This window comes from Clupea harengus, chromosome 9 (assembly GCF_900700415.2).
Source record: "Clupea harengus chromosome 9, Ch_v2.0.2, whole genome shotgun sequence".
Classification (NCBI taxonomy): domain Eukaryota; kingdom Metazoa; phylum Chordata; class Actinopteri; order Clupeiformes; family Clupeidae; genus Clupea; species Clupea harengus.
Window position 1 is genome coordinate 20,222,551 of NC_045160.1, and position 13,076 is coordinate 20,235,626.

General features: G+C 45.9%; 1 protein-coding gene across 3 annotated transcripts in view; it reads left to right on the plus strand.

The window, feature by feature from the left end:
* The window catches only part of rasa2 (RAS p21 protein activator 2), a 46,667-nt gene that overhangs the window by 28,176 nt on the left and 5,415 nt on the right, over positions 1-13,076 (plus strand). For all 3 annotated transcript variants that reach the window (XM_031573801.2, XM_031573800.2, XM_031573802.2), the window contains 9 exons: positions 286-400; positions 527-601; positions 936-1,059; positions 1,717-1,823; positions 3,805-3,891; positions 4,497-4,574; positions 4,838-4,911; positions 5,606-5,712; positions 12,933-13,015. In XM_031573801.2, coding sequence (XP_031429661.1) covers positions 286-400; positions 527-601; positions 936-1,059; positions 1,717-1,823; positions 3,805-3,891; positions 4,497-4,574; positions 4,838-4,911; positions 5,606-5,712; positions 12,933-13,015 — 850 coding nt within the window. The remainder of the gene's footprint in view (positions 1-285; positions 401-526; positions 602-935; positions 1,060-1,716; positions 1,824-3,804; positions 3,892-4,496; positions 4,575-4,837; positions 4,912-5,605; positions 5,713-12,932; positions 13,016-13,076) is intronic.

Sequence of the window (13,076 nt, forward strand, 5' to 3'; positions counted from 1 at the left end):
TACACCCCACACCCCTTTACAAAACAAGAAATCTGCTGTTTAAAACCGTTACAAAAGTCAAGTCTCAACTGAAAAAAAAAGAAAGTCTTAAAGCTGTTACACTTGTTTTATGTACTCATAACTGCACATGATCTAATGATTTGAATGCATGCAGGTTTGAATGGGCCCTGGGACCTCTGTTCCATGACAGGGTTATTAATAGTCACTCTCTCTCTCTCTAACCCTCCCCTTTCATTCTCTTTCTATCGCTCACCTCTTCCTTCTCTTTTCATCCCTCTCTCCCAGGGAAGCCAACACCATTTTTCGGGGGAATACTCTGGCCACGCGCTGCATCGATGACATGATGAAGATTGTGGGGCGGAGCTACCTAATGGTCACTCTGAAGCAAGTGCTGGACGAGGTACACCTCCCGTCCCGAGGCCTCTACAGAACCATATGAACAGAACCCATACAGAACCCGGCATAATGATCTCTCTGTTCTTCTCTTTCTCTTTCTCTGCATCTCCGTCGGTCTGCCTGTCTTCAGATTTGTGACTCCAATAAGTCATGCGAGATTGATCCCATCAAGTTAAAAGAGGGGGACAATGTGGAAGCCAATAAGGTAAGCTTACTCCCGCAGCCTGCTCAAGCGCCTTGAGACAATTTGATTATTTTGGCGCTAAGTAAATAGAATAGAATAGAATTGAATTGAATTGAGTGCGACCAGTGATGGAGTAGCAGTGGGACATTCAATGAAAGCTGAACTCCTATAGACCTTTACACTCTTATGCTTCTGTGAGTAACTAAAGCCCTCAGATGGCTGGGTTTGTGACCCATTGTGTGTGTGTGTGTGTGTGTGTGTGTGTGTGTGTGTGTGTGTGTGTGTGTGTGTGTGTGTGTGTGTGTGTGTGTGTGTGTGTGTGTGTGTGTGTGTGTGTGTGTGTGTGTGTGTGCAGGAGAACCTCCAGGGTTATGTACAGAAGGTGTTCTCCTCCATCACCCAGTCAAGTGCCAGCTGCCCCCCTTTAATGTGTGACGTCTTCAGGTCCCTCCGGCAGATGGCATCCAAACGCTTCCCTGGTGAGTAGATGTAGCCTGAGCACACACCTAATGGTATTTGTGAAATTGTCCACACACACACACACACACATACACACACACACACACACACACCTAATGGTATTTGTGAAATTGTCCTCACACACACACACACACACACACCTAATGGTATTTGTGAAATGTCCACACACACACACACACACACACCTAATGATATTTGTGAAATTGTCTGCACACATACACACACACACACATCAACCCACATAGATGTAGCACAGACAAATAACAGCCACAAATTCTGGCGGACATTAAGATAATAATATTTATATACTGCCTGTGCTTATACTCATACATAATAACATATGCCTTATCATCCACATAAACATGGACAGTGTGTAGTAGGGGTTGGTTTTCCACTAGATGGAGCCAGTCTTATAGTAGACGACTAGATTAGTCCCAATGTCTCTTTTGCCTTGGAACATATTTGTGCATATGAGAGCTATGTGTTCAACTGCCTCTCTCTCTCTCCCTCTCTCTCTCTCTCTTTCTTTCTTTCTTTCTTTCTTTCTTTTTCTCTCTCTCTTTCTTTCTTTCTTTCTTTCTTTCTTTCTTTCTTTTTCTGTCTTTCTCTCTCTCTCTCTCTCTCTCTCTGTCTTTCTTTCCTTCCCCCTCTGGCAGCGGACCCTCATGTTCAGTACTCTGCGGTCAGTAGCTTTGTGTTCCTGCGGTTCTTCGCCGTGGCCGTTCTCACTCCACACACGTTTCAGCTGCGTCCTCATCACCCAGTGAGTTACTCTCTCCGCTATTCCCATCACCCCTCTTATCTCTCTCCACTCAGCTGGGACTGAGCTTTTACATGAGAGCTGTAGTAGAACACACACTTGTGTCTGAGTGTGTGTGACATTTAGTGCAGACTCCGCATACTATTACTTCTATGCTATACCAAGATACATGAATACCACACACACACACACACACACACACACACACAAACACACACATCCCATACCTGCCAACATTTGGGTTTTCAAATTAAGGGTTAAGAATTCTCAATAAACTGCATGTAAACACACGGTTGCTGTTTGCACAGAAGTACGCTATTTTACTTGACATTAAGAGTGTGTGTGTGTGTGTGTGTGTGTGTGTGTGTGTGTGTGTGTGTGTGTGTGTAAGATACCTTATGCAGTTGCCATCAGTCCTTGGCTTACCTAACAAACAGATCTCTAGTATTTGTCTGAACATTTTTGACTGGTCTCATTCTCTGTTCTTTTAGCTTTTTGTGGGTTTGGGTCTGTAGGCCTACTGGCACCAGGCTATTGTTTTTGAACGTTTCTCACAGATAATGTCATTTCAATCACTGCTTTTGTCTTACTGAATGCTGTATGCCAGCACTTTATTTGCACCTGCTGCCTGTGTGCCTCCAGAACTCGAAATGCTGTCAGTTTAAGTTTCAGCGACACAAAGAAACTCTCCCACGCAACAGATATTCAATAATAATTTGGCTGGATTCCTGCCCTGACATTTTGATAGAGGTTAAGTTAGCTGCTAATTCATTTAGCATTCAACTGGCCCACCTGCCTGCGCAGGGAACAGCTGCACACGCGCCCCTTGAATCAGGTTGTGGGTTGCCAGGTTGTGGTGACAGATGGGTTGAAATTGTATGAAGCGTGTGGATTGTGTGTGTAGATTGTTTCATATATGATCTGGCGACTTGGGTAAGAGAAACATACAAAACGTATGGATCCGTGTGTGATGATGATTCATGATAAAGTTAACGGGAGTTTCCCGGGAGAAACAACAAAACAAGAGGCGGTATGGTGGTCTTAAAATATGGGCAAAACACGGTATGCACATACGGTATGACCTGGTATGCACACATACACGTACGCATACACACCTGATGTACCTGGTTCAGACCAGAGGTGGTCTGTAGCCATCAGGTTGCCCTCAACATATGTTTTGGGTCAGCTGTCTGCTATGAGATGGTGAGGAACTTTTGTCTTGTGTCAACATGGACTAAGAAGTTCAAAAGGACTTATTTTCACGTGATTGTGGATATTTGAATGAAAAGAGAATCGCCATAACCAAACCGAACCCACAGTAGTGAGCCAGAAGGGCACTCGGAGAGCGCAGACCTCCGCAGTGTTAACGAAAGTAAAACAAAATTCACGGATCCGCCTCGTAATTCCGCTCCGCTCCAAAGCGCAATGTGTTTATCCTTGGCTTACGCTACGCCCCTTCCACCAAGTTTCATGCAAACCGGGCCGGTGGGGTTTTCCATAATTCTGCTGACGAACAGACAGACCTCCCATACCGAAAAAAGGACATGTAGTAAGTGGAGCATCACCCAGATAAATGAATGGAAGCGGGGATAGATTGCCTGTGGCTCGGAGAACAGATGAGGGAGGGAGCGAGTGCCAGGAGAGGGAAAGGGAGCGCAAGATGGCAGCGGGGAGCACTCGTGTGTGTGTGTGTGTGTGTGTGTGTGTGTGTGTGTGGGTGTGTGGGTGTGTGGGTGTGTGGGTGTGTGGGTGTGTGGGTGTGTGTGTGTGTGGGTGGGACGCTCCTCCAGTGGCCTGACTTTCCAGGAGAAGGACTGCTGCTGTGCACAGTAGCTGTTCACATTCAGGGATGTGTGTGTTAGGGCGTAGGTACCTGTCAGCATTTTTGCGTTTGTGTATGTGTCGGTGTTAATGTGTGTGTGTGTGTCAGTGACTGTATGTGTGTGTGATTCATTCTCTCACCTGGTCTCCACCCCCTACTCAGGATCCTGAGATCTCACGTACGCTGACCCTCATCTCCAAGACCATCCAGACACTGGGCAGCTGGGGAAGCCTGTCCAAAAACAAGCTGGTGAGTTGTACATGCATACACACCCACACACACACACACACACACACACATGCACTCTCAATGACAGACAGACAGACAGACAGACAGACAGACAGACAGACAGACAGACAGACAGACAGACAGACAGACAGACAGAAACATATATACATTTTAATGGATATAGACACACAAATACATGTTTACTTGCACATTCAGATACACATGCATACAGAACCATATGCATGCACTTCTCACACCTTGGCTCACATATACACATACACAACTGCAGCAAATACTCCAAAAAAGAACACACACACACCACACACACACACACACACCCACACACACACACACCCACACACACACACACACACACACACACACACACACACACAGGCATGGAAACAGGCATAAATAACTCAACTCACTGTTTTGTGCTGGCAGTCTGAGCAGCCATCCATCATGACCGACTTATCTCATGTTGCAAAGAAACAGGGTGTTCCAGGAGATTTGGGAGATGGATTAGTCAACGGGTTGGCCGGGATCCACCTCTGAACACTCTGTGTACTGTGTGCTCGTCGGATTTCTGGCTCTCTGACTGTTGTCTTTGTTGTGTCTCTCTGCAGTCCAGCTTCAAGGAGACCTACATGTACGACTTCTTCAAATCATTCCAAGAGGATAAATGTATAGAGAAAGTCAAAAAGGTAGAACATCTGTTTTTCATTTTTTTTATTCATTTTAAATTATTATTATTATTATTACTTTTCATAGGATCTTACTCCATGGTAGCCAGACACAAATGCACAAACTCCCAGTGAAAAGCTGAGCTGGGAGTTGTAGGCAGACGGTGAATTACGAGATAATTGCATGTGATCCATTGAATGGTGTTTTAGGGATCAATGAATGTGATCAGTCTGCTACATTCATCTTGTGACTGTTCACTATACGTCTCTCCCTCTCTTCTCAGTTCCTAGATGACATATCCTCCAATGTGAGCAAAGAGTCCAGTGGACTGGCGGACTCGCTGGTCCTTAAAGAAGGGTAAGTGGTCAGAGCAGTGACTGGGGGTGTGGGGGTGTTGACTCCTGAGAGTGAGGCCAAGATGCTTTGGGATGAAAGAGTCTGTCCTTTATGCGAATCCCTGATGAAACGCCAAAGTTGTATTTCTTGATTCAAGTTAGCTGATCATAGATGGAGTAAGCAAAGACTTGGGAAGTCCAGCTGGCGAACATATCCATTTCTCTGATGTTTGGGTATATTTGATGTAATAGTGATCCTAACGTGTCGTAAGGTGTGAAGGTGTATGCATACATATGGAAAGGAAAGACCTTATTTGGTCATAAGGAAGGGGATGGGTATGTCTGGGGGTCTAGTTCAAGGTGTAATGTGGGGGCGTTTAAGGAAGGGGACAGTATGGGGTCTACCTAGATATGAAAGGTGTGAATGGCAGGCAGGGAGGGTCTTGCAGGCTATGACCATCTGAATGCTAATAAGCCCGCTTCCAGCCACCTGGTGTGGCTGAGGCAAAGGGCAGGACTTAAGTGATATATCATAGTATATGAAACCTACCAATATCTTACAAGAATGAGGCTAAGAAATGACCCCAGGAATAACTTTAGAAAGACGTTATAAATAACTTTGTGAATAACTTTAGAACTGTGTTTGTGTTTGCCGCTGTGCGTATGTGTGTGATTGCATGCACCATTTCTTTGTGTGTGTGTGTGTGTGTGTTTAGGGAAGTGCACAAGCGAGCACAGGGAAGGAAGCGCCTCGGAAAGAAGAACTTCAAGAAGCGCTGGCTCCGCGTGACCAACCGGGAGCTGTCCTATCACAAGCACCGAGGTATGCCCCCCCCCCACCACCACCACCACCACCACCACCACCATTTCCATGACGATGCACATATTGCCTCCTCTGTCAGGGACTCAGGTGAACTCCTGTGTGTGCTACCATTTATAGCACTCATCAGCGTTAACGTGCTGCAGCGGCAAGTAAACATGGTGGACAGAACGATTCAGTGTTGTGGTTAGGGTTGCTGGCAACTGGGAGAGAGTGATAGATAGAGAGAGAGAAGAGGTGAGCAAGAGAAGGATGGAAATGATTTAAGAGGGAGAGTTGGAAAGAGAGGTAAGAGATGAGGGTGAGAACACTTCAAGAACTCTAACTGGCTCCAAAAAGCTCAGATCTTGACTGACGTGCAGTTGACGGAAATGGAAATGACCGGAACTGATGTGAGCAGAGGGAAAGGAAAGAAAAGGCACACAAAAGAGAGTTCGATGTGGACTGAGAGAGAGGTGAAATCTAAGCAAGCCCCCCAGGAGCGTAACCTGAATGGATACTCGCGGAAACTAAAGGGGATAGCTCGTTAGTTACGATTATTAGTGCAATCCTATCCTGCGTGGACACTCACCGTCACGCCGTCAAGCGGTGGTTCTGGGCCGCCATTCAGGCGCGCTGGCGATTGATAGGCGGGACGGAAGCTCACACACGTCTGACTACCTCCTGTAAGCCAATAGCTGCCACTAGAGTCAGTAAGACGAGATCACTGACCGTCCACTGCTCCCACCACCAGCAGACACACACACACACACACACTTTCAATCTCACACATATATATGTATATGCATACTTGTACACAGATTATCTTACATACACTCACATATGTAGTACATACACACTCTTACACACACACAAACAGACACACTATTACCTCTGTCGAAACTAACATGACCCCTCCCCGGCCGTTGGTGGAAACTGAGTCCAAGACCAGCCACAGTTCTGTGTTTTAATGCATGGGGCTTTGAGCCAACATGGCCTCCACTGCAGCCTCATTAAGGCTCATAATTGGCCAGTTAGCCCCCATTGACCCTGCAGCCCTCCAGCGAGCAGTCATGGTGTGCTGGCTTCGAGGCGCCAGAGGCTCCACTACCTCGCTCTCTCTTTCTCTCTCACTCTCTCCATTTTTGGCCTGTCTATTTATTTGTTTATTAATGTATTTTTTGTTATTGAAAGGATTCTGGACTGGTCTTTGCTTATCTGAACCCCTTTATGGCGGCTACAACACAAGCCACACACAAATTAATTTATAATGCAGCCGTGTTTCTTGGAAAAGAGGGATGACTGAATGTGACTAGCTGTGAAATAAATCACAATCTCATATCTGAGCATCTCTCTGTTTTCATTGCTGCTGGATCATGTTAGCTTTAACAGCAGCAGTGGGTCATGCTGTGTGTGTGCGTGTGTGTTTGTGTGTGTGTGTGTATATTTGTGTTGGACTTGTGTAAGAGAGTGTCTCTGTGTGTGTGTGTATATTTGTGTTGGACTATATTTGTGTTAGAGAGTGTGTGTGTGTGTGTGTGTGTGTGTGTGTGTGTGTGTGTGTGTGTGTGTGTGTGTGTGTGTGTGTGTGTGTGTGTGTGTGTGTGTGTGTATGTTCATGCTTCTGTCATGTTGGTGTGTGTTTCATTTGTGTGAGTGTGTTTTACATGTTCTGTGGGTGAGCATTTTATATGTGTCCTCTGAGGTGAAAGTTAAGTGCCTGTGTGTTTTAATGAGAGTGTGGGGCTGACCCCTAGACTAGACTGCCCACACTCCCACAGACAGTCATGGGGGCCTAAGCCACTTATGCTGCCAGGCAGGCTGGACCTGACCCGAGAGAGAGAGAGAAAGACAGACAGAGAGAGAGAGAGAGAAAGAATGGAATCCAGAATTGAGCAATGAACTATAGAGAGTTATTTTGGATTCACGTTCTTCTAAGAATGTTTGCAAATATTTCCCTTTCTCCCTTTAGTCGCCCCGCCCCTCCTCGTTCTTGTGTTTGCTGCCATGCTCCCCGACTGGCTTCTCATCATTTGTCTCTGAATCGTCCTGGTTTGCTCTTCGTTTAGGGCACATGTCTCTCATTCTCTCCCTGCCCCTCTCTCTCTCTCTGTGAATGCTGCCCCATTCATCTCTCATTCTCTCCCTGCCCCTCTCTCTCTCTCTCTCTGTGAATGCTGCCCCATTCATCTCTCATTCTCTCCCTGCCCCTCTCTCTCTCTCTCTCTCTCTCTCTCTCTCTCTCTCTCTCTCTGTGAATGCTGCCCCCTCCATCTCTCATTCTCTCCCTGCCCCTCTCTCTCTCTGTGAATGCTTCCCCATTCATCTCTTGTTCTTTCTCTCTGAATGCTGCCCCTCCATCTCTCATTCTCTCCCTGCCCCTCTCTCTCTCTCTCTCTCTCTCTCTCTCTCTGTGAATGCTGCCCCATCCATCTCTCGTTCTCTCCCTGCCCCTCTCTCTCTCTCTCTCTCTCTCTCTCTCTCTCTCTCTCTCTCTCTCTCTCTCTCTCTCTCTCTCTGTGTGAATGCTGCCCCATCCATCTCTCGTTCTCTTCCTGCCCCTCTCTCTCTCTCTCTCTCTCTCTCTGTGAATGCTGCCCCATCCATCTCTCGTTCTCTCCCTGCCCCTCTCTCTCTCTCTCTCTCTCTCTCTCTCTCTGTGAATGCTGCCCCATCCATCTCTCATTCTCTCTCTGTGAATGCTGCCCCATCCATCTCTCATTCTCTCCCTGCCCCTCTCTCTCTCATTCTCTCCCTGCCCCCTCTCTCTCTCTCTCTCTCTCTCTCTCTCTCTCTCTCTCTGTGAATGCTGCCCCCATCCATCTCTCATTCTCTCCCCTGCCCCTCTCTCTCTCTCTCTCTCTCTCTCTCTCTTTCTTTTCTCTCTCTCTCTCTCTCTCTCTCTCTCTCTCTCTCTCTCTGTGAATGCTGCCCCATTCATCTCTCATTCTCTCCCTGCCCCTCTCTCTCTCTCTCTCTCTCTCTCTCTCTCTCTCTCTCTCTCTCTCTGTGTGAATGCTGCCCCATCCATCTCTCATTCTCTCTCTCTCTCTCTCTGTGAATGCTGCCCCATCCATCTCTCATTCTCTGTCTGCCCCTCCCTCTATCTGTGAATGCTGCCCCATCCATCTCACTGTCTGTCCTACTCCAATGTTCAGATGATGGAATGAGACCAATTGACTTAAAGGTGCTAATGGAGGCAGCCATAGGATAGCACCCTTTATGGCTCGGGAGCTTTCTGTATTTGTGGGGTTACATTGAAATGGAATCTTGGAAATCTCTGAGATATTTAGGCTTTAATCAAGGCCAGCTATTTTTCCTATTAGCTATTTTTATGAACAGCTGATTTGTGTTCTCCCAAAACAGTATTGTTCAGAGGAGTTTAAAAAGTCCCAGGACCTCTGAGAGGTTGAGGGGTATTTGATGAAGAGGTTCAAGGCGGGGTCCTCCAGTATCCCAGCATCCTGTGGGATTGGGAGGAAAAGAAGGGGAAGGGGATTCTTCTGTCTGTGAGAAAGATGAGGTCCAGGTTAGAGTTTAAAGGGATTATTTACTCAACTCTGTCCTCAGAGGGCCTGTTTTGGGTGATAATGGTGTTTAGACGAGGACGTGCAAACTGTTGGGGTCAGATGGGGTGAGTGTTGATATTGGTTGTTTTTTTCGCTGAAGGCCCGAACATGTTTTGGATTAAAAGAAAGCTATATGCTACACATGCTTCCAAATCAACAACACGGCTTCCATGCAGGCATCTCATTACAATGCAGCTTTGTGTTATGAATGAGTTAAGCTATAAAACAATAACTGTTTCCTAGCACACCCATCAAACGCAGTACCGTCAACAATCATATTTTCACTGGGCAGCAATACTTGTGAGTCTTTTCCCTTTTATTTCCCTTTGCTTGTGCATGCAAGTTCAGGATGGTGTACAGGCCAACATAACAAGCATAGCCATCTGAAATAAAAATAAATGGCTGTGCCATATTCATAAAAGCGGCATAAAACGGCTCCAAGTCCAAATTACCCCACAAAGAAAGGCTGAGTTGACCAAAGCCCAAACAGCCTAAATACATAGACCACCGGAAGAGACTGTTAATCTTGTTGCTGTCTGTTGAGGACAGGTGAACAGCCAGGCTGGAACTATGCTAGTAGTAGTAGTAAAAGTAGTATGCTAGTAGTAGTAGTATTCTAATTGTAGTGGTAGTAGTACTCTGCTAGTAGTAGTAGTAGTATGCTAGTAGTAGTAGTAGTAGTAGTAGTAGTATGCTAGAAGTAGTAGTATGCTAGTAGTAGTAGTAGTAGTAGTATGCTAGTAGTAGTAGTAGTAGTATGCTAGTAGTAGTAGTAGTATGCTAGTAGTAGTAGTATGCTAGTAGTAGTAGTATTCTAATAGTAGTGGTAGTAGTACTCTGCTAGTAGTAGTAGTAGTATGCTAGTAGTAGTAGTATGCTAGTAGTAGTAGTAGTAGTAGTAGTATGCTAGAAGTAGTAGTATGCTAGTAGTACTAGTAGTAGTAGTATGCTAGAAGTAGTAGTATGCTAGTAGTAATAGTAGTATGCTAGTAGTAGTATGCTCATAGTAGTGCTAGTAGTAGTATGCTAGTAGTGGTGTTAATAGTAGTATGCTAGTAGAAGTGGTACTTGAAGTAGTAGTATCGTATGGTGCTGTGTTCAGTCTTGCCCTTGATGTGTTCATAATGTTGAGTTGTTCAGCAAATGTAGCTTCAAGTCTTGCATGATGCGTCTGAGATTGTGGAGTTGCTGGGGTTCTGGTAAGTTGGAGATGTCCACAGACAGGGAATCTAAACCAGACAACGCCATGTGAAACTCAGCGAGAGAGTAGGGGGGCTTTGCAGAAGGCCAGGAAAGGTGAAAGAAGGCATCGCAGGTGGTAACGCCACGCCTAATGAGCTGTCTCTGACTCACCCCAGTCTCCTTCACTTAATGGCTTCCGACCGTGTCAGGCTGTCAGCGCAAGGCTTCTCGTTCAGCCTAGAGTCGGCTCCAACTACTAGTGGACTAGGTCTGGTCCTCGTCATGTTTTTCTTTTTTCTTTTTTTTTTTCCCCCCACTCCATAAAATAGGGTTTGGACTTGGCCTGTAGTTGTGTTGTTAGGCAGAGCTCCCTTTGTAAAACATTAGGACTAGCAGCGTCCGCTTAATGGTCAAACTTGTGCAGAGGTCTTAAGATTGTCCAGCGTGATTTAATGACGTGTGGTTGTGTGAAAGAATACAAAATGTTACTCACACACAGACACCTGTAATACATTTTCCCTCAGGAGTACAGTTTTAGTCTATGAAGTCTGAGAAAGCACAGATACTTCCACTTTGTGTGTGTGCGTGTTTCTTTCAGTTAAAAAAAGAGAGCCTGTGTTTCAAAGGGAGCATAAATCTCCTAATTGTTGTTTTTTGGGCGTTTGTGTGTGTGTGTGTGTGTGTGTGTGTGTGTGTAAGTCCAGACATTGTGTAACACTTGCGCTGGTCTTTCAAAGAGCTGACTGCTCAAGCTGCGGTAAGCCCTGCTCTCATGTCTACTGTGCTCCCCCGATGAACCTGTGTGGTCTGCAGCCCACAGCTGCCCCAGCCAAGAGCCCTAAACGAACCATTGGAGAAACCTAAATTGGGTTTCTCATACAAACGCCTTGAGGGAAACGTTGTAGAGGGAAATGGAACATGTGAAAGATTGTTTGAAATATTGCATGCATTTGGCCAATTGGAGGTTCATTTCGTTTTTTAATGAAAGCTGAATTTGGCAATTAGGGAGAAACAGATAGGTGTGGAAATTCACCGGTCTCTCCAACTCGATCTTCTTAGTAAACGGACGTTTCTTAATGGTGTTGATTTCTTTAAAGGATGTCATTGGATACTTCTTGTTACACTTTTTGATACTGAAAGTGTATAAATGTTGACAGTATCCCATATAATGCACATAATCACACACATGACCATGTAGCCTATTCCACCTTCTATAGGTCTATAGTTCTGAGAACACCAGGGGTTGAGTTCCAGGGGCCTCTGCGCTTCTATAGGGTTCATAGTTTGTAGGTGTTGAGTCTTGTGTGTGTGTGTGTGTGTGTCCGTTGTATGTAATTGGCTTGTGGGTCCCATGTTGAGGGGATGGGCTTACAGGAAGTGGAGGATTTGTGTGAGTGAGGGAATGTCTGTGTGTCTGTCAGTCCCGGTGTCCTCTGGGTCGACACACAACAGACCATGACCCATCTCTTAGCAACTCATCACTGTGACGACGTGAAGACATGAGAAACACACATTTAACCAGGAGGGGTCCCCTGCCTGCATGTGTGTGTGGGTGTGTCTGTGTGTGTCAGGTTACTGTCATCAGTTATAATTCTGCTCCTCTGAAAGAAAGGCTCTGTTTCACTGAGAGAGAGGGACTGAAAGAAGTGATGGGTAGAGAGAGAGACTGGGGGAGAGAAGGAGATGAAACTATGGAAGAAGAGAGTGGGAATTGATGGATGAAGCGAGAGAGAGGAAGACGGGGAGAGAGAGAGAGAGAGAGAGAGGAAGACAGGAAGACAGGAAGACAGGAAGACAGTGTGTGTGGGTGTGGTGTGGATAAATTGATGAACTCAAGAGCCTGAGAACAGTGGACATTTCCAAGAGAATGGAGAATGACATAGATGGATTGGAGCATTAACTTATTACAAGGTGTCTCTCTCTCTCTCTGTGTGCCTGTGCGTGAGTGTGTGTGTGTGTGTGTGTGTGTGTGTGTTTGTTTTTGTGTGTGTGTGCGTGCATTTGAATGGAGGCATGCAAACAAGTGACATTTTATGTTTTGGTCTGGCTTGTGAGAACAGCAGAGATAAGTGTGTGTGTGTGTGTTACAAATACACACGAATGCGTGTGTGTGTGTGTGTGTGTGGGTGTGGGTGTGGGTGTGTGTTGGTTTGAATTGTGTGTGTGTGTTTTGGCCCTTCTGCTGTGAAAAGCAGAATCTTAGATGCATCACGTACAGAGAATGTGCTCCGTAAACACACAGCTGTTTGTGTTGGAGACGGCCGCTTTGTCAGACCCCAGACTCTCTTTGCATTTTCTACACGCTGTCAGAAGGATCACAGGGGTCAAAAGGTCAGAGGTCACAATGCTGTCTAGTTTAAGCAGACGAACATAAAAGGTTCATCTAGGGTAAATGAAAACGGCAGGGAAACTCATTCTCATACTTAGGTGAAACACACACACACACACACACACACACACACACACACTCAAGCTGGGTTTTGTGTCTTGCAGGGAAGGATGCCTTGTTTGTGATTCCTGTTAAGAGCATCCTGGGAGTGGAAAAGCTGGATGAGAGTGCCTTCAACCGCAAAAATGTAAGACATGCACACACACACACACACACACACACACACACACACACACACACACACACAC